At 47.1% G+C, this 22332-nt stretch overlaps 1 protein-coding gene across 1 annotated transcript in view; it reads right to left on the bottom strand.

The window, feature by feature from the left end:
* The window catches only part of AMBRA1 (autophagy and beclin 1 regulator 1), a 1783669-nt gene that overhangs the window by 586023 nt on the left and 1175314 nt on the right, over positions 1 to 22332 (bottom strand). Inside the window, exon 12 of the mRNA XM_069623220.1 lies at positions 4592 to 4702. Within this exon, the coding sequence (XP_069479321.1) occupies positions 4592 to 4702 (111 nt within the window). The remainder of the gene's footprint in view (positions 1 to 4591; positions 4703 to 22332) is intronic.

Here is a 22332-nt window from a genome sequence, read left to right as displayed (position 1 = left end):
GAAGGTACTGTGGCGGGTCAGAAGGAGGAGACGGACTATCAAATGGCATGTTTCAAGATGGTTTATTCAGATTATAACTTTAAGGCTTAGCTTTACCGATCACGATCTGTGATACCTACCTAACTTACTAAGGTGCTAGTCAGTCTGTCAGAGAAATCCAAATAATAAAGTCTACAGCGCAAACGATCTTTACTGACCCTACCACTATATAAACTAAAATAAGTTCAGAGAATGACTCCCTTCTCCTTAGGCTACTTCACGTGTCAGTCAATAGATTATTATATGATCCTTAAATATCCTCTGGTTACTTCTTTGATCAACCTCTGTAATTCTCCACTTGCGCTTCCGAGTATTCCTTTTTCGTTAGGTTCTCCCTTTAAGGGTCCTTTATAATGTTTCTCCTCTTGTTTGGTTTTTGCAGTATCCTTTTAGATATTGTCAGGGCTAAAGTGGGCTACCCCTCTTGGTTAATTATATTTCAATTCACTTGCGTCACTCCAACCCTGCCCATGTGATAATACTGGTCTTCTTTGCCAGGGTATTCTCATCATTGACTTTCACTCAGCTTGTTCAACTTTTCAACAATTTGTTCTTTCATGTTATCACCTTTTAAGGTTACTTTATATTCTTTCCCCTTTTCCCATGGTATTTTGAATATTGGGTCCTCTCTTTCTGTATTCTGATTTGCCAGTTTGTTCTTACGTTTTATCCTTTTTAAAATCACTTTCTTTCAATCTGAACTTTGTTTCATGTTTAACACTGAGACGAGTGGGCTTAGTGGTATAATGATTCCCTCTTTAAGGCCACCCATGACTCACATACTCCTGATTACCTTCAGTGTTGGTGGGGTATTTCTTCCAGAGCCAGGTTCCTCAATCCTTTTCTCTGGGTCTTGACTGTTTATGCCTCTCCCTCATCAGTGTCTGCTTTTGCACAGCCTCTCCTCTGTCGCTTTCCAGAACTCTGGTTCTTGGGTTCTGGACTAGCCACCCTGTGGCTTCATAGTCTCGATTGTCTCAGCGAGGTTTGTTAGACCTTCGGACCACCACAGGCCTATTTTCCATGGTCTTGCCACCACCGACTTCTTGGTTTCTCCCAAACATGATTCTCAAGCTGGACACGCCGTATCTCTGGCATTCCGCTCTAATTACTAGAGCAAGTTCAAAACTTGTGGGCTCTCCGATTCCTGCAAGTGTACTGTCACTCATGGCCTCCCCGAGACGCGGGTTGAGTTTCTCTCTCTTCTCAGTCTTCTCACTGTGCCTCATTGAGTCTCCCTTCATCAATGTACTTGTCTGAGTAGATGAGGTCTTATTTAAAGGGACATATTCCTTTTTTAGTAAGATTATGACATCTCTGTTGAGTTTCTTCATCACAGTTTTGCTGTAAACAGGTTTCTGATTCATGAGGGTGTCCTATGTAAACCATAATGTGTACAAGTGTAGGGAGTTCCTCACGGGAACAGGAGTACTTGTACCCAAAGGGTGAGTCTCTCCCGGTGAGATCCCACTTGCCTCTACCCCTAGGGGGGGGGGGGGAATTACGGAGTGGGCTATCCTCCTTAGCCTCACAGGAAGGGGCTCCTCTTGGGGGGTGGAGGGGGAACAAATTCCCTTGATTCGGCTGCAGTCGCTCCAAAAGGGAATGGCCCAACCAGACACCAATGCGTGGTGAGAGAAACCAGACCCCAAGGCAGGATGAGTGACCAGAAACCTCTAAGCGGGGAGCGAGTAACTAAACCAATAGGCAGGCAGAAAGACCAGAGATGCCAAGACATGCCAAGAAATCCCAAAGCGGGTTGAGAGAGCCCAAAGACCCCAAGGAGGGATCAGAGAAACCCAGCCTCAAGGCGAGCGAAAGAAACTGAACCACAACACAGGATGTGAATACAAGTTCCCAAGGAGGGGTAAAACCAAGGAGATAATACACAGGAGAGCGACACAATGTTCCTTTGCGGGAGAACCAAGGAGAATACCTGTGAGGACTTAGAAACTAGGTGGTTGCCAATGGTAGAAGAAAACCAAAGACTGAGACAGTGCCTAACAAAACCAAGGGGAAAGAGACTAATCAAAGACTAACATTCCAAGAGTGGAAGCTTGAAGAGACATGTTAGTCTTCATATTTGCACTTTGCTTCTGGGCAAGGAGCCCCTTTGTTTTGATAAAGAAGCATGTGGGTGTGGTTGGAAACCAGTCACCATTCTTTCCTTTTGGGCAGAGGTCATTATTCTACTTTTGTTAAAGTTAGGCTTGTTTTGTTCATAGTGAAAGGGACACAATGGGGTAGTGACAGTATTCAGGTTAGAGTAGATTTTTTAGTTGGTGGACTTTATTTTCTTTACAGGAAATGTTGATGGGAACTCTTTTAGACTGCATGCTTTTTGTTAGAAGTAGGTCTAAGAAACTTGGCGACAACATAGGTTTTGGGTGATCGAATAAAGAACGTTTTACCTCAGAATGCCACATTGTCCGTCTCCCGATTCTGACACAATCCCAAAGATAGTGGGGTACAGGCCAAAAAGAAAAATATATCAACAGAGTAAATGCAACAATCAGAATAAAACCGCAAAAAAACTAAAATAACCGGAGCATGACTGGAAGATGGATAATGGGAAAAGTGTGAGGATATGATAAACAGGATATTCCAATACAGAGGGAACAGAAATGGCTAAATGATTCCAAGTCACAAGGGAAATCGGAGAGAAAGCTTGATAAGAAAAGCGTAGAGTCAAGAAAAAGAATATCAGTAATTCTGGTGGTTCAAAGGTCACCCGATATATTGGGCTTCAATGCAAGATAGGTGGGTTGGCATAGCGAAACTTCATTGTAGGTGATGCAGTAGAACTTTAAAAATGTTATTGGGTGAATTGGAAACCAGTTAAGAGATTTCTGTAATAGTGAGGTACTGGAATTTATACGCCCTAGAAAACAAGTGTGTTATAGAGTAAAGTACTGTTTTTATTTGGGCTATGAAGGACGATTAACTGTAAAAGCAGTGTCACCTCCAGCTAGACAAGATAGCACTAATGCTTGAAAGGCAATGGAGATATCGAACAATGAAGCAAAACATGTAATTTTCTTGGGAAAAAGTGAAAAAAGCACAAGTAAGCTAAGAGATGAGATTTAAAATGAGTTTAGTATCCCTGTTAAACAGGAAATCATATTGTGCCTCCCATTGATTTATATTGGCCTAAGCCTAGTTGCTCTGCGTAGAAAACCGCGTTGCAAAGTTCCGATTTTGGATTGACTTTGCCGCCATTTTAGAATCGTCCGCCATTTTGATTTCTGTTTGTATGTGAATTCTCTGTTTAACTGTGGTGGACTGTGTTTAACTTGCAACCAAGCCTTTCCGAACTTTGAGCCTTCGTTAATGGTTAGACTGTCCGAGGGCCGACTGTTTAGACTAGGTAATGAGACCTTGTCCTAAGCCTGACTTGTTGTCCCAGGATTGTCTGCACTAACAAGCTTCATCCACGAATACACATCGAGGACCATGTTATGTAAATGTCGAGCGTGGACACTGGCAGAACTACATTGTTAAGGGATATGTACTAACGCTCACTGCTAAATCCAGGAATACACTTCGCCATTGTAACTTGTTGGAAACACAAACCTATGAAATCCATGTGCATATTATTGTATGAGCTATATGTGAACTCGGCATGAACTGTAGACCGCAGATTATTAACCTGTAGAGGGGCTGGACAATATTGTAGGAAATGTATAACAATTTAGATATTTAGATGTCCAGTACCTCTCCCTCCTCACTCTGACAGCTGGTACTCATTGTGGGGTGTTGAGAACCAGATAGCTATCTGTATCAGATCTGTGTTTCTCTGTAACTGCGCAGTATTAAAAATCTGTGAATCTTTATAGCCCGTGTTTGGTGTATTTCCTTTTGTAGTAATCAGCCTCGATATTTCCTTGCTTTTACATCCCGAATAAATACCAAAGATTTGGCAGAGAACACCAGAGTTTAAATGCAGCCTATGAAAGAAAGTGATTAAAGCCACTCCTGGACAGGTGAGCAGGAGAGACAGCAGAGATTAACAAAACTCATTCTTAAAGGAATTTCATTTAAACGAAAGTAAGAACATTCTATCCCATCACAGTCCTGAGGTAGTCCTTCACACAGTTGATATCAGTTGAAGATGTCCTCTTTAAATAAACATAGTTGGGTACAGGTGTACAGAGAATCCTGATCCCCCACAGACTTCATCCAGATGTTAAAAAGCAGGGTGAACAAAACTGAACCCTGAGGAACTGCATACCACTCTGGAAGTTTGTGTGCCCCATAGAATACATGCAGGTGAAATATTACCTTTGCTCACCACCAACAATGCCCTGTATGGTGTGCCTGTCCTCTGCCCAGTGCTTAACCAATGCTTCACTTGCTGTTAAGGACACTTCACACTCTTCAGGTGATAATTCAGTACCCTCTATGGTTTATATGGCTCTATTCATTCTGTGCAATTTGATTCCAGCATGGGGAAGAATGACCCCGGGATGTCCCCTCACTCTCAAGAATATTTTTAAACTGCTACAAGATTTCACACTACAGTGTGATATATGTGAATACATTGTTCTCTTACCATTGCTAATTTCTGGCAGATCGAATCTAGTAAAGTCCCACCATTGCAGACGATACGTTGTATTGGCAATATTGCTTGCAACAGCTGACTGCCCATCTCCGATCACTGCACCTGCAATCGACAGAAGACAAACCATCAATGGACAAGACAAATATGGCTATTCATAATCATGAAAATGTAAGCACGTATTCATCTGTGAGCGATGCCAATTAGTGTGCCAAGATATCTGATCACTGCTGAACGAGATCAGCATGCATCCTTTATGAGCGCTAGTGAGAACAGCAGGGACAAGTTTGCACACCATGAATTGGAGGTTTTGGTACCAAGCCATTTCCTGGGACTTGGAAAGTTCAGGCCTTTCCTGTTTTTGTGGGCCTAACATATAAGCAGAGGATTAATCCATCAAACAGGTTGTACTCAGGAGACCCCCGGCTGGCCCATGTAGTCAAGGTTTGCTCCGAGAGTACTTTAAGACGAGATAGCTGCATCTCGAGATGGATGGGGGTGCAGATTTATTACTCCAACACAACTCAATGGTTTGGCAAAGGGAGTCCGTTTAGTAACTAGTACAAAAAACGGGGAGTCATGGCAATCAGCAGTGGTGCGATAGTCCGTCTTGCTTCAACAAACTTCATACAAATCATAACTTTTATACTCAAAACGCATCATAATTGACGTGTAACACTCAAAGTTAACATGCAATTTCATTGGTTAGGAAAAGGTAACTTTAATATAGGTGATATATCTGTATATGGTAACAGAGTGAGGTGATTGGGTAAATACTGTCAGGTGGGCGTCTAAACCCTTCCTTCAAAATTACTATTGTAGACGTCACAAAGTACGACGTCCCATTAGTTCTACTACTATAGGACCCTAGATTATTTGGTCCATTGTGATTGGGTTGGAACCAACCCCATGCATACATTTCCACTTTACTTAGCAGCATGCAGAATGGTCAGCCAGATGCAGGGTGCCCCCTCAGCTACCCGGCCTTCTTCCAATTATGGTTACAATCAATCATCACTTCAACAACAATGTGTCAATTATTTTACTGTGGTTGGCCACAAAACTGCATCTTCTCTCTAGAAAAGTTCCGATATCTCCGGTCTGGGCAGATGCCAAGAGTAGGTGTGAACTTGTGCTTCTCCTCGCTCGGATGGTCACGTGATGCGGACACCGTGCATTTTCCTAGGTTCTCTCAATTCGTGTATTTAATTCTTATTCGGCTTGCCATCTCCCTATGCTTCCTTATCTTGACCTTTCAGAGACAGGATATTTTGTTCTTAAGTTTCAATTAGATGTAGCTACTGTTCGTTCCTTCCATTGGTATGACCATGACACTCTTGGCATGAGTTGCATCTGCTGAGTTTCAATTCAGCCGTCGCTTTTCATTTTGCTAGAATATGAATCTTGTCTTGTTTGGCCTCTAGTAATCGGAGTTGATTCTGTTTTTCGTGTAAAGTGGAATCTCACTTATAATAATGTGCTTAGTTTTGAGGTAGATTATGTACAATGGCGCTTGCCACGCTATTCTTATACTTAGCATAGCAAGCCGCACAGTTTTCTTAGCTTTCTTGCGGTTTCAAGCATATGTACAGGCGTTAGCTGGTTGAATATCTTCATCCTGCTTATAGCTTAACTCTCTTATGCTTTGATAGCTTTCTATCACTTTAAGCTCACAATCTCTTTACTCATGGCGTTTCGTCTCCTTGCGTCATTCGTGGTTCGTCATTTGTCCTATTTATGAGTCCGTCCGGGCTCTCGTGACGTCACTATTCGTCTTCCATAAAGACCTTTTTGGTTTCTTCCGGGACGGTATTTAGGCAATCTTCATTTCGTTTCATTTGTTGGTAGGATTTTCTCAATGGATACCTTACTGTCCATGGATGTCTAGTTATTGTTACTTCAATAGGTGTTGCTCTTCTGATGGTTACTGTGCAGAGCCCTAATGCGGCTCTCTGCTGGTTTATTTGCTCATCATACGTCACATATTTTGGTGTGAACGTTCCTGGTACTTCAAAATGGGCGATGGGAGTGCAAGCTTTATTTGGGACCTCCTCTACAAGGTAGTCTAGGCTTGTCTTTAAAAGGTAGGCATCTGCTCCTTGCAGAAAGCTTGAAGAAATCACTGGGAGGCTTCCGCATTCAAGAGTGTGACTGAATGTGTCAGACGAGAAGTGCCAAACATTTAACCCTGACAGAGTAGGTATAAATAATGCAATTTGTTGCATGTGGACAAGTTACTTACTTGCAATCTTGCTTCATCACTGGTATCTCTTCTTTAAGTTTACAACAACTAAATAGCTCCACCTAGGAGTAGGATCTCAGATTTCATTAAAATACTCATTTTACATTTCTAAAACTGCACTCTGTACGATGCAGCAGCTTAACTGCCTAGCGCCTGCTTCTGTTAGCCTGAGATTGGATGACGCGATGCCATCGCCGCTTTATCACATTCGGGTTGTTTTTGTTTCAGGGTTGCCACAGGTATGACAGCATGCATCCGCTTCTAGCTATTTTCCTGCAAAGGAAGGAACCAAGCCTGTGTGTTGTGGTTAGCATCTACACAGAAAAAAGCATTTGGGTGAGTTGGAAGTAGGTTATCTAATGTGACTAAGTTGGAGACTTCATCCCTTCTTCCCTAGCGGGAGCCACCCTCTTTAAAGCTAGAGAGGTGAGCCATCTCTGCAAAACCCTCCACCGGTGGTTTGGGAAAACCGGCCCACACACGAGTGACTCCCTGTCAGGGGACAAGGATTCCACATTCACCTGGGGAACTCCCTATAATTAAAGTAGTATCTGCTTACATGGGACTAAGAAAGACTGTCATCACATCTATGTGTTTGGCTCAAGGTAGTGCTGAAATTCCTACAGGCTTTACAGCAAGTGGAGAACAATCTGCCCTTTCTGAGTCTTAGAGCGAGTTGAAACGGCCAACAACCCTTAAACGGAGGAGGAGAAACGCTAGCCGAGGCGAGAACGTTGGTGAGGGCTGGAGCACAGAAGAAAGACGCCCAAAGGGGACACCACCCGCCCAGCAAAGTAGTGCGCAGGGCCTTAGAAGCAGAGGTCACACAAAGAGGAAGTACCCGGAGGCGTGACCACGTATAGGACGGTGTGGGCCTGGATCCCGCAAACAACTGCTGAATCTGGGAACCAAGGGAGGATTAGGTCCTCCTCTCTCAACCCATGAGAACACATGAGCAGAAGGCAAAAACCGCTCGTACCTAGTGTGAAAGAGCGGCAAGTCGTGGAGCACGCCAACGCCGCTCATGAGACGGACCCTCAATAAAGCAAACCCTGCAAAACAGCGGATACGTGGGTTTCCCAGGTCGGACAGAGGAAAGGAATGAGCAAGTGGGGGAAAGGGAAGGACTACTCTACCCCATCTAAGGGTCACAGAGACCCGAGAAGAGAGGGAACACAGGATGAGAAGAAGGGTTCCAGGAGCCGGAGAAACCAGAGCAGTAAAAACCTTCAGAAGGGTCACAGGAACACACGAGAGCTAAGGCGGCCAGAAGGACAGGGGAGTCACCGGAACCCCAGAGAGTTAAGTGATACATTGGGTGTAAGAAACCCAAGGGTATTCTCACCCCTAACCCCAATGGATCCTCTGCACAGGAGGCCAGGGAAAGGCCATTGCTATTGGATCCCGACCTTGGGGGCAGAGAAGCGAGGGAGGATCACCTACGTGGAGGGTCCTTGGGGACTGGGAGTGGGGTACCCTTGGGTGAGACATGGTATCCCCTTTTCCTAGTGACAACCAGCCCAACCATTCCCCCAACCTTCCTGAGCTGTTATAAGCCAGTTTCTCCACAATTGACACTTGACAGTACTGGGACAAAGAAGAAGCCACTAGGAGCAATGAAGACTATGCTCTTTTACCACTTCAGAACTGGGACGAAAAAGATGCTTGCTAAGAGCTGTAAGGGTCAGGCAGGGCTAATTGGACATTCTCACCTGCAGCCTGTCAAGTGGCTGCAGGTGTATAAAAGGAGACCAGCCCAGTGGGTAAGAGAGCGACAGGAGAAGCGGCATGGAGGTTGCTGCATGCAGCAGAGAACCCTTCTGGAGAAGAATGCTGAGACATGGAGAGAGCCAGTCCATGAAGTGTGGTATGGGAGCTGGGAATCCCTGGAGCAGGCGGAACAAGGTGAAGGGATTTTCTCGAAGTGCGTATTCCCCTGTGTTGGAGGACCCACACAGGAGTGTCTGAGGGGCAGGTGCTGGAGCTGTGACACTAAAGCAGAAGGTCGAGTGATTCGCGCTGAAGGAAGAACTGTTAAAGCGAACAGTGAGTTTCTGATGAATGAGAAACTTTATTATTTGCTGAATACTTTGTAGGAGAGTGGTCGCGTGCTTCGAAAGAGCATGTTTTTGAATCCCTCTGATTGTTTCATTGTCAATTACCAAACAGCTGGGAGTACTTTGTATCGGAGTGGTCGCGTGTGTCAAGAAACACGTTTCAAAGGCCTCCGAACACTGAGCAATTCAATTAAAGCGAAACAAACCTATATTGAACAGATAATAAGAAAATTAACCATAAGCAAAAGTTATCATTATTCAATACCGAACTGAATCAAAACAAGACATTTGGAACACAAAAATGGAGCAGAACTTAAAATCCAAGCAAACCACAGCATGTTGAGTTCTAAAATAAATGTGGCTTTAAAGGACATGCCAACAAAAGATTCTGAAGTTTGCTTTACAGTGGAACTTTAAAAGTTAAAGAAGTATTGATATCAACTTGTGTGAAAGCTACAAACTATAGGAAGACATATTTGAAAACAAAATTAACTGAAATGAGGAACTTAAAATTGAGAAGACAAGGATACTTTGTTTTTGAACTGTGTTTCTCAACTAAATCTCGGGGAGGGGCTGAAGTGAGAACTGGGTTGTGTAACTGTTATTTAAAACTTGGGGAAGGGAACCACAGTCCTGATTAACCAAACTTCTCAAAAGTTCATAAGGCTCCAATGCATGTTGTTGGTCGTGTGGTGATGTGCGTGGGTCCTATGCACACATGTTCTATGAATGTTGGTATGTTCACACATTTTAGCAGGATGTATGGTCTTCATTAAAAAAAGGATCTTTAAGATACATCCCCTTTTATCGCTCACAAATATTATACTAGGAAGCAGTGCCTGTGGTAATGTCATGAATAACCCCTCCTCTCTTCTACACAATCTCTTCATTGTAATTGCGATCAAATCAATTACGTCCAATTGGAAGTCATCACTGGATAGGAATGTCAAAGGATGGTGGAACTATATTGGTCATAGCCACAGACATGAACAGTGTATGGCCAAACATCTTAACTTATGTGCAAAATATGATGCTAAATGGTCCTGCTTCACCAAGTACTTATCTTTTCACAATATGTCTACTCATGCCTCATAAACCTTTCTTTGTATCAAAAGTCTAATTGCACAATGTAAAGATCTTATGTGCCCTTGGGAGGCCTGCACAGATTGTATAGTATGGATTAGATTATACCATGTTTCTTTCATTCCTTCTCTTCCTCCCTGTGTGTGGTGTTGGTCTTTTCGGGTTTGTCCCCCACACGATGATCACCACTTAGTTGATTAATTTTAGATCATAATCTATTACAGGTGTTATTTGATATGTTTGTAATGATTACTAGTTTCCGTCTTAATTTGCAGTAATCATTTAACTTGTTATTCATTATATTCCTGCTGTTTACATATCCAGATTTGTTCACATCACTTACGCTTGTTGGATATGCAATTCCAAGTCTGGCTCTCCACATATGGATCTACTGTTATATAAACTATGTTCTTGTCTTTTTCTTAAAATCTTAATAAAAATCTACTAAACAAAAAAAGATTTTGAGACTTGTTGCAGAACTGTTTTACACTTGGGAAAGGGAGCTGAAAAGAAGCTGCGAGCTGGAAGAAGTTCAGAACTTTGTGTCAAACATGTTTTCTTTTGGTTGCTGACATCCCTACACATTGTATAATTACTTGTGAAGGCAAGCATAGGTTTTGGACACAGATGCCTAAATTGGACCTTTTGACTCAGACTTTCCTTAGTTTTATTTCGGTTGGGAAAACCCACCTTAGCATAGGGCAAGTTAGGACTTTTTCCATCCTGACATTTAAGTTAATATAAGTGTTTGTTTTAAATTCTGAATCGGTTGTCTGTGTCTTGCTTCATGATGCCTTCACATGGGACAGAGGAACCCCATGGAGCCACATGGATCCAATGAACAAAATCAAGAGCAGATATAAGGGGTGCATGGAGGCACCCGACAGTGTGTTGCAGTGTACAGACATTAAAGTGGTGGAGAGGGATCAGGCAAATAACCCACCTCCTAAAGAAATGTTGACATTTTGTTTTTTCTGGGACTTGAGACTTTTGTTTGAACTTTGGGGAAACATTTGAGGAATCTTTATAGACTGCCAAGGACTGTTTCTTTGAGTAGCATGGTTATAAACTGATCATTATTGGATCCAGCTCCAGGAGGGATTCCTGGAATGCCAGAGAGCAAGCATGATGGAAAACTCAGAGTGCAGGGCACAGAACCTATTCTTCTTTAACATTTTTCCAAGTGGTAGGGCCGGATTGGACTGATGACTTTTATTTTGGACTATCGAGGAGCACCTTAGTTTAGTTTTGATAGGAAAGGAACTCCCGTTTAGCAATAAGGTCAGTGGGGCGTTTTCTTTTTATTTAAATAAAACTATGTTTAAACTATGTCCTCTGGTCAGAGGAGTCCTCCTGGCTTGCCACACTACACATGATCTAAACTCAATTTTAGCCCACTATATTTCCTTATTCAGAGCCCTATGTGCTCGCCTCCTTGCAGGGACTGCAGTAAGGAACAAGTTACTTACCTGTAACTGTTGTTCTCCAGCATGGGTCTGGCATGGATTCACATGCTCATGAATATTCCCCGTCGTCAGGCTGGGAATCCTCGGTAAAGAAAAATCAGTATCAGTTTCGTTTCTGATCGGTCTTTCGTAGTAGTAACCAATCACTGATCTCTGCGTCATACTGACCACAGCCAATGACTGCCATCTCCCTAAGCCCCTCCTCTGGCAGACATCTTCAGATTTGGTAGCACGTGAAGTGGCAGTATGACCAAGTGAAGAGCCGCAGAGGGGTAGGCCGGAGGGTTCGCATGTGAATCCATGCCAGACCCATGCTGGAGAACAACAGTTACAGGTAAGTAACTTGTTCCTTCTCCAGCATGGAGTCTGGCATGGATTCACATGCTCATGAATAAAAGAATACATAGCAGCACACACATGCACAACCACGGGAGGTGGCAACAGGCTCAACATTAAGCAATACCACAACTCAACATTAAGCATCTCTTACCTTCTCACCAGGCTCACCTTAGTCGAACAGGTTGCGCAGCACTGCTTGGCCGACCCTGGCCTCCTCCCTGGAATCCCGGTCGACGCAGTAGAATTTCGTGAAGGTGCGCGTCGACCTCCACGTAGCAGCCCTGCAGATGTCCAGCAGGGGCACACCAGATAGGAACGCCGTGGTAGCTGCGACCGCTCTGGTGGAATGGGCTCTCTGACGGCCAGGCAGCGGTCGGTTTGCCAACCGATGACAGTACATGATACAGCCGGAGAGCCATCTGGAAATGGAAGCCTTTGAGAGAGCCTTCCACTGATTGACAGGTCCAAAGTTCACAAAAAGTTGTGACGTCTTCCGAAAACTCTTCGTGCGGTCCACGTAGAACTTCAGCGCTCTAGCCACATCCAGCGAGTGCGAAGTCCTTTCAGCCGGCGACGAAGGTGACGGGAAGAAAACAGGCAACACCAAGGGTTCATTGAGGTGGAAGTCCGACGGCACCTCGGGCATGAAGGAGGGGTGCGTCCTGAGTACTACCCTCGTGTCGTGAAAAGTCAAGTACGGGGGCTTGCAGGAGAGGGCCTGGATCTCTCCCACCCATCATGCGAACGTGATGGCCACAAGAAACGCTGTTTTCCACAAGAACTTCAACGGAGCTGAGTGCAGAGGCTCGAACGGAGGTCCCATGAGCTTGGTCAGCACCACGTTGAGCTCCCACGCCGGGGTCGGAGCCTTCACCGGCGGGAACGATCTGAACAGTCCCTTCATGAATTCTTTCACCAGGCGATGAGACCACAAAGACGTCCGTCCCGTGGTTCTGTGTATCGGGAGATCGCAGCAAGATGAATCTTGATGGAAGCGTGCGCCAGTCCAGCCTTGGCCAGCGTCAGCAGGTACGGCAGTACTTGAGGAGCCGTAATCCGTAGAGGGTTAATCTTCTGTGCGTGGCACCAGACAGAGAACCTCTTCCATTTGTGTCCGTAGCATTTAAGAGTTGAGGACGCCCTGGCCTTTGCAAGAACCTCTCTGCAGTCGGCCGGTATGTCGTAACCTCCAAACTCTAACGCTGCTGGAGCCAGGCCTGCAAGTTCAGCGACTTTGGGTCGTGATGGAGGATGGTGCCTCCTTCCCTGGAGAGAAGATCCGCGTCCACTGGCAGCTTGATTGACGGGGACGCTGACAAGTCCAGAAGGTCCGGGAACCATATCTGCCTCTGCCACGCAGGTGCGACAAGGATCATCCTGCACCATGACCTCTTGAGCTGGTTGATGAGCCGGATCAGCAACGGCAATGGAGGGAACACGTATAGGAACAGGCCCTCCCAGGGGAATGAGAAAGCATCGCCCATGCTCCTCGGCTGTGGAAACTTGCTGGCGAACCTCCGGCACTTGGAGTTCGTCGCCGTCGCGAACAGATCGATCTGGGGTGTGCCCCACCGTCGGAAGAGGCGGTCCACTAGATCCTGTCGTAGTTCCCACTCGTGGCACGAGCGCAGCTCTCTGCTGAGCGAGTCGGCGATAGTGTTTTTTATTCCTGCCAGATGAAACAGCACCAGAAATATCCCTTGGGCGACGGCCCAATGCCACAGATCCTGCGCTTCCTTGGACAGGGCTGGGGATCTGGTACCGCCCTGCTTCCTGATGTAGAACATGGTGGTGGTGTTGTCGGTGAAGATCCTCACCACCTTGCCCTTGAGGGACGGAAGAAAGGACCTGAGGGCCCAAAACACTGCACGGAGCTCCAGGACGTTGTTATGAAGGGACTTCTCCGTCGGCAGCCAAAGGCCCCTCGCGTGCAGATTTTCGGTGTGCGCTCCCCACCCTTCCAGGGAGGCATCCGTGGTCACTGTCTTCTGGTGGCCCGGGGTCTGGAAGTCCATGCCCGCCGTCAGATGCCTGTGGGTGCCCCACCACCGGTTCGCTCGTCGGAAGCTCTCGTCGAGTGTGATCCTGTCCTCGAAGCTGCCCGTCGTCTGGATCCAGCGAGCGTCTAGGAACTCCTGTAACGGGCACATCCGAAGCCTGCACAGGCGGATGAGATAAATGCAAGAAGACATAATTCCGAGGAGGGATTTGATGGACCTCAGAATAGCCGCGTCCGCAACCAGCATCCGCTGCACCTTGCCCAAGATGGCCCTTGTCCTTTCCTCCGACGGAGAGGCCAGAAGCGTCACTGTGTCGAGTTTCGCTCCCAGAAACAGTGCGTCTTGCGCGGGCACCAGGTGGGACTTGGCGTAGTTTATGGAGAATCCCAGGTCCGTGAGTAGTTGGACGGTCCTCGCCGTGTGCTCTGCGGCAAGCTCCTTTGTCTTTGCTCGGATGAGCCAGTCGTCCAGGTAGGGGTAGACGTGGATCCCCTCCAGGCGCAGCCGCGCCGCCACTGGTGCGAGGCACTTGGTGAACACCCTGGTGTCAGGTTTTCACATTCTGTACCTCACATTAGCAAGGTTCCTAGGAGAATAGGATATTGCAAACACTATTTCAGGTGGCTAAAATATTAAATACATTCTGTTTAGAAACTAGAACATTTTCTGTCTTAGTTAAGTTCATTTTTTCTTGTTCCTTAACTAACTTTCATTAGAAAGATGACATGTCCCCAAGCCAAGATGGAGGAACACTATCCCAATAGTGATTGGTTTAGTTTGCAGCAGGCAGTATTGTGATGTCACTTAGAATGTTCCTTACAAATCTAAACTGCCTTTCATTAAAGTATTCATTAGAGTAGGTCGTACATTTTTTAGCTCCAGTTAAAATAAAACTATAGTGAACTTTCACTAGGTGTAGAATTTTTGTTTTAGTTCAATTTCTACCTTAGTAATCTCAGTCAAGAAAGAAGTTGCTGAAATCTACCATCAGAGTATTCCAGTAGAACCAGTTGTTTGAACAGAGGAACCAATTGAAGAACAAGAACTAAGCTAAGTGCAATTCCGTTGTTTAATGTAGAAAGTTATTAGATGTAGCTCAAAAGACATTTTAAATTAAGTCTCTACAAGTTCATTCATGGTATTTTTAAGTCAAGTAATTATATTATATTTGGTCAAACCAGAGTAGTTGAAGATTCAAGACAAAGTATTACATTTTTTTTTTTTAATTTAGATTAAAAAAAAAAAAAAAACAACTAATACTAACTAGACGTGCGGACCGTTTTTCGCTGCGTGTCTAATCTTTATTAACCTTATTTAACCTTTCTAACGTTTTGTAATTTTGTTTCAAGCTTTCGTTCGGAGCCGGAGCGTATAATTTAATCCTATGCGCGCGGTTAGAGAAAAGGACCCTACGACGTTGCGCGTGCGTCGCAGCCATTTTGAGATGAATCATTTTCTTTGTGTCGCACTTCGTAACGGACTCTAAGAAAAGAAAAGACTTTCGTTTGGACAAATTGCTTCGGATTCAAGGCTAGGCAGTAATGTTATGAACAAGAGTTTTTGTACTAGAGCCTTTTGTCGAAGGAGAATTTTTAAAAGAGAATACACTTTGTAATATTTTCGAAAATCCAGTACTGGCCAGCGGAATATTAGAATTTCTTCAGGAAGTGATCCAAGAAAGTGATAAGCTGTATGTAGAGAGAAAAGAAAGGGAACACACTTCATATACCACATCAAAAGCAGCAACATTTCTTACTGAAGCAGCGTAAGGGCAATTCAAGCTTAGGCAACAGGAACACCACTGATCCAAAAATCCCTTCCAGTGAAGACAGTCTGATGTACCTGCAGTGGGAGTTCTCGTCTTTGTTTTGTTATCCATTCCCCTTTCCCCTTGGGTTTGCCTGGCCAATAGTTTTATTATATCAGGATTGTTGAGCAGGCAGGCTTTGGGGGCTAGGTGGGCCAGCTTCACTCCTGCAGGATCCAATTACTTCAGTACTTGGACACCTGGGTGCCGACCTCAATCCGAAGGGAAGGGCTCTGAACTGGTAGTGACGCCCTTGGACCACGAATCTGAGAAACCTTTGGTGTCCCTTTAGGATGGGGATATGGAAGTAAGCATCCTCCAAATCCAATGACAGGAAATCGCCCTCCTCCAGCTGACCCAGGACGTGCTGGAGGGTGACCATCCGGAACTTCTGTGCCTTGATGAATTTGTTCAGTCGTCGTAGATCCTCCTGTTTTCTTCTTCACGAGGAAGTATCTTGAGTAAACTCCGGAGCCCCCAAGCCTCTTTGGGACGAGCTCGATGGCGCCTTTCTTGAGCATCGCCTTTACCTCCAAGAGAAGTTGAGGGACGTGATGTTCCTTCCTGGCCACGGGGGGGACGGGACGCGCGGGCACTTCTTTAGAAACTCGAGCGCGTGACCCTGGGCCAGGGCGTCCAGCACCCAACGGTCGGTGGAGATGGACTCCCACACGCTGATGAAGTTCGCCAGCCGGCCTCCCACCAGGATGCTTCGGTGGGGGCCCGACCCCACGGCCGGTTCAGTCCTGCTTCGACGAGGCTTTGCCGCCTTGTCCTCCCTGGCGACGACGGCGGGGTCCGCCCGACTTGCCTCGTCCCCTGTAGGCTTCCTGTGACGACCAACGGGCCGCTTGACGGTAGGTGGAATATCCGCCGCCGGAACCTTTGGAGGCACCCTGCTTGCCTCCGGTGCTCCAAAAGGGCAGCCATCGTTGCTGGAGAACACCAAGAACCCGGGCCGTCTCTGTGTCCGTCTTGATGGCTTGTAGAGAATCGTCCACTGTTTTCCCAAACAGGTTGCTCCCGTCGAATGGCATGTCCAAAACTCTGGTCTGCACGTCCTGCCGGAAGTCCGTTGCCTTGAGCCATCCACGCCGTCTAAGGCACACGCCGTTGTCCAACTGGCGGAATCCAGTGTCAGCGATGTCCGTCGCTATCGTAATGGCGTGGTCCCACGCCACTTCTCCTTCCTGCAAGATCTCTAGGGCCTCCGCCCTCTTGTCGTCCGGTAGGAAGTCCAGCAGGGGGGCGATCTTGTACCACAACTCCCTGTCGTAGCGGGCTACGATAGCTAAGGCGTTGGCAGCCTTAATCGTCGTCGCTGCCGATGAGATGACTCTGCGTCCCATCTTGTCCAATTTCTTTCCCTCGCCGTCCGGGGGGGGGGGGTTGGGGGGGCGGTGGAGGTCGACGTAGAGGCCGAAGCCCCCCTGCTTTCTTCCTGGCCGCCGCAGAGACGACCGAGTCCAGGGTCGGCTGTGCCCGAAGGCACAAGGCGGCCGCGTCCGGGACCCGGTACTTCTTCTCGTACCGATCCCTTCTCGCAGGCGTTGTGGATGGGTTCTTGAGGAGGGCGAGACCCTCATCTCAGATATCGTCCAGTAGAGGTACAGCGAGGACCGTCTTCCTTTTGGTCTCGCACCGTTGATAAAGGAAACCTTCCTTCTTCTCTTCCGGGCAGAGCTGGAAAAGCTTGGATGCCCTGGCGATCATGGCATGAAACGATCCAATCTCGTCGGGCCGGGAAGCCCGGGGAGGTGATGACAGAAGATCCTCGTCGTAAACCTTGTCGTCTGTACCCGTTGCGGCCGTGTCCGTCCCCGTATCATCCCCACGGGTCGTGGACGGGGAGGAGGGCTGAGCAGGGCGCGATGGCTGAAAAGGAGGTGGAGGATGAATCCTTCTTCTCTTAGGAGGAGGGCTCCCAGAAGGGCCTGGCTCCGGGACCCCGTCGGGAGCGGTTCCTCCTTTGGTGGTAACGGAAATCTCGTCCTTATCTCCGAGCATAAGGACTGTATAGCCAACAAAATGGCCGCCGAGTTGTCTTGCGGCACTGGTTGAGGGGATTCCGACGGGCGGTCAGGCGCCTCGTCGGCACCCTCGACGTTCTCATCGTCTCCTAGGTCGGGGTCCCTCTCGACGGGCTGGTCTTCTTCCAGGCCAATGCGTGGCTTAAGACTTCGATCAGCTCCTCTTCAGAAGTTGAGGCCGAATCCACGACGACCTCCTGCCCCCCCTTTTTCTTCTCCGTCGGAGGTTTCACGGGGGTCCTGTCGATGGGCTTGAAAGAGGACTCCCTCTGCGGTGGCAGGGAGATTCTGAGCCCCGAAGTCGCCTCCACAGGCTGAGCCTCCACAGGCTGAGCCAGGGCCGCCGCGACTGTCTCGATAGAGGCCTTGGCAGGGTGGATCAAGGCTTTCACCACCTTAGGTGCGCTCAACGCCTTCTCCTTGGGGGGAGGGTCACCGCCTCGCTCCCCCTCCGATGGGGCCTTTGAGCTCGACCGGAGTCTCTCCAGGAGCTTCGCTGGGTGCTCGGCCTCCCTCTTACCCGAGCCAGAGCGTTGGCACGTGGTTGATGGCGCTGGGGAGGATGCGCCCTGCCTGGCGCCCGTAGAGCCCGACCGTTCGGCGCTCCCGGTGCCAGCGGACTCGCGGTGCTTGGCCTTCTGTTGGGCCCCCGTCGCCGGGGCGCCCTCAAAAGGTCTTAGAAGACCGCTCGGACTTCTTTTTCTCGCCTGACGGGCTCTTCCCTTCCAGCCAGTTGGCGAGACGCAGATGGCGGTCCTTCAATGGTCCGCTCCGACATATTGCCGCAAAACGCACAGTCCTTCTCCACATGCGTCTTGTCCTCATGCAGGCAGTAGAGGCAAAGGGAGTGTTCGTCCTCAAAGACATTCTGAAGCTAGCATCCAGGGCAGACCCTGAACAGCTTTCCGGGCGTCGAGCTTCCCTTCTCCTGGGCCATGTCCAAGATGGGCCTGAGAAACTTCTGGAGTCCTCCAAAAGCGTGGCTCGACAACATCTTCACCCTTGAGGGGCGTAGAGGAATCCGACACGGGTCCCCGTTGATCGGATAAAGAAACGGTGGAGCTTGAGGCTCTTTTGACTGAAAAGAGAGAATTTTCCTATGAAAAAGCACGAAAACGCACTACAGCTCGAGAGCAATAGCACGAGGATCCCAACACATGAACGTGCGGTAAAAATCTGAAGATGGCTGCCAGAGGCGGGGCTTAGGGAGATGGCAGTCATTGGCTGTGGTCAGTATGACGCAGAGATCAGTGATTGGTTACTACTACGAAAGACAGATCAGAAACGAAACTGATACCGATTTTTCTTTACCGAGGATTCTCAGCCTGACGACGGGGAATATTCATGAGCATGTGAATCCATGCCAGACCCCATGCTGGAGAAACAAGTTTATCTTAAATGGGTTTCAATTGGAGAGGGGTACTTGCCAGGGGTGACCCTCTCCCGAAAGGTTTTCAATTTCACACTGGAAACTTAAGCTATTCTAGGGCATGAGGGTATCACTGGAGTAAGTGAAAGGATTATGTTTCAATGATATAGGTATAAGTGGACGTGTTAGTCCTGCTCTCAAAACCTGTTACATCCATATCAGCGCTTTTCAAATTGTTGGGTGAGTTTGGGTTGGTTTTCTATTTTAAAGCGAACATGAATAAGCCGTATATTTTCCTGATTACCCATCCTGCTATGGGGTTTTATTTGGAGATTTTAGTGTTAAGTAGGCTGGGGAAAAAATCACTTATATAGGCATTAAGTAGGAACATTAGGAATATCACACAGGTAAACAAATTCAATTATGAAAAAATAATCACTTGAATTTAGAAAATGAAGCAAATTGCATCTGATTTTGTGGTGTAAGATGCACGCTATTAACATGGCTATCCTCCATAGAGTGCTATATGTTTTTAACATGGATCAATTTGCTTCTTCTAAAAAGCTGACTGGATCAGTAGAGGCGGTATTTAGTATATTTATGTGGTATGGGAAAACAAAGGGTGGGGTACCAATGCTAGTTCTTCTTAACATTGTTGGTCAAGAGTGGTTTTGGCTACCCTTCAGTAGGATGCTATAAAAATATGTTCCATGTGTTGCCTCAGGGACTGTCTTTCTGAGCTCGGAGCATGGGGACCACAGGTGGGTCTGCAGAAAACAATGTTGAGTCACACCAACTAGACAAAGTGCATTTTTATCTACGGTTAAATGAAATATGAATCAAATACCATTGCCCACGCTATTCCAAGCGTTCAACTAATACAGAGGTGCAGTATTGGACATGCAGGACAACTATCTAACCTATGGTGCAGTCTTTGTGGGATAACACTTCTGTGAGGTTGTGAAACAAAAAACGTAAGGTGTTCCTGGAAAGTTGCAGGCATTCTTAAAATCAGTTGTCACAGATAGCCCAAAACAGATGGTAGGCTTTTCAGTTTTAATCTTTGGTTGTGTGCTAGGGCCATCTCACAATCTCTCATCTAAATTAACCAATACCACCCTAACCCATGCATCCATACTCCCCAGATTAGCATATTCCACCCTACTGCCTAATTTCTCCCTTATTCTGGAGGTGACGTACTTTAAGTCAGTGCCTTATCATTCTAGCCTCCCTCAGGGACTTATTAACTATCTACTCTATAGGTTAGTGGTCTAAGACGTCATTGGGTCGTGCAATCCAGACACCCGGACCAATGTACTCTGTTCCCTGTCACGTCCATGTTCTCCTCTCCCATCTCTCCTTTCTCCGATGTTCCCCCGTCACTACTCTTTGGTTTCCAACTTCACCCTCCCTCCGCTCAGTCTACTCTATGTCTCCCTCTCCAGTCTCTCCGATGTCACTCACGCTTTCTATGCTCTGCCTCCACCCTTTGATGTTACTTTACTCCTACTACCTCCTCTATATTACAATTACCTCCTTACACTAATACATTCCAGTTTACACTACAACTTCCATCTCTCCCCACTACAAATCTACCCACACTACTACTCTCCCCTCTCTTCTCACTACTACTACTCTCCCCTCTCTCCACACTACTACTTTACCTCATATTCAAACTAATTCTCACATCTGCTTCCGTCACTTCCTAACTACGCTTGCCACTCTTTCACAAACACTCACAATGCAGTACCACTTACATTCACTATCCGATATAACAATTTGCTCCAAAAGCAGACTTCACCCTTGCCATCCTCCACCACCACATGCTCTGACATAGCCAGAAGATCCCACACCCCCTGCTTGTCATTTCAATCGCCCTCCCAATCTCTGGATTAGTTATCCATCCCTGGACAATCTGGCCATGAGTGCCACAGACAGACAAATCCCTTTATGGCTCTTCAAGCCCCGCACCCTGCTTCTGTGCAATGCCGGCCGGACCACCCCCAAGGTTAAGTCTTTGGTTGGGCTGGTGGTGTTTTATCATTTATAGTGGTTTAGGGAGCCCACTCAGGATTCCGTTTCAGCCAATCCATGGTTGGCGTGCAGAGCGAGGCATAGAGAAACACTGCATAAGAGCTCAGGCTTCTCACTCTGTTGCCACCTTCTCTATATGCTTGCCACGCTGTGCGCATGCAACTCAGCACACAGGGAGGGGCCAAGAATTTGGGCCGTCTATGCTACCGCTACCCCCTGTTGGATTACGAGTTGGATTACGATGGACATGGGGTTCCCAACTAAAGTAACGCTCCGTGACCCCAGTTGAGAGGGGTCTTCTCCCTTCCTGACAAGATTTCTGACCTTGTCACACAATGCTATTGGGGGGATGGTTCCTTGTTTTCTTTTGACTTTCTACTGTGAGACACCTGAAGGCGTCTCACCCGCTAGTCCCTGCGGATCTGTCATCCAGGTGGCCAGGACACAGCCATTGCTTTTGGACCCAGTTCCTGGGGTGGACCAGTGCGGGAGGATCACCTGGGTGAGGGGTCTTGTGGGAGTGGGACACCGGATGGCGAGACGTGGTATCCCATTCCCTGTAACACTTTTATCTCATCCTATCAGATAGTTAGGAACAGGATACTTAGGAACTCAGCCCCCGCCCCCTTTTTCCCAACACAAACACTTTCCCAGGGACAGCTCGCTATAAGAGAAAACAGACTAACACTTGAGCCTTATATTGACATGTCCCAATATAATGGTCAGGCAATTACTGACTATTACACACACCCGACTTCCATTACGCTTCCCTCACACAGATAAAAAGGCGGAGCACGAGAGCACACTGAGTGAGGCAAAGCACACGAGGAAACAGCAGTTTTAAGATGACAGTTTAATACAAGGTGAAGGATGGTAAAAACAGAAGGGGATTGCAAGGAGGGAAGTGTTCTTGACCTTTTCGACAAGGAACCATTACTTTCAGGAGCCTTCGAGAATAGGAAACGTAAGATCAGGAAACAAGGCTGGAGAATCCTGCATTGTGTCGGGAGGTACCCGGAGTTCTCCTGCGTCAATAGTCCAGGCTGGGAGAATCACTTGCCGCCGTGCTACTGTCCTTGGTCCGACCACAAAGCAGCGCCAGTGAAGTCAGCACAGCCGGTGAGTTGGGGAGACTAATGCCAGATCGGTCTGTGTTGAAGCCAAGGATGCAAGCAGGTGCAATCAAGTGATTGAACTTTGAAGCCAAGATACGTTAGCTTAGACAGATTGGTCCAGCACCGTTTGCTGCATGCTCATTCAAAAGTCTCTGTAAGGTATCCAACTGAAAGGTGGCGAAAGCGAAAGAGC

Source organism: Ambystoma mexicanum, chromosome 11, assembly GCF_040938575.1.
Source record: "Ambystoma mexicanum isolate Mex_15411 chromosome 11, UKY_AmexF1_1, whole genome shotgun sequence".
NCBI lineage: Eukaryota > Metazoa > Chordata > Amphibia > Caudata > Ambystomatidae > Ambystoma > Ambystoma mexicanum.
This window is presented reverse-complemented; position numbering and strand designations above follow the sequence as displayed.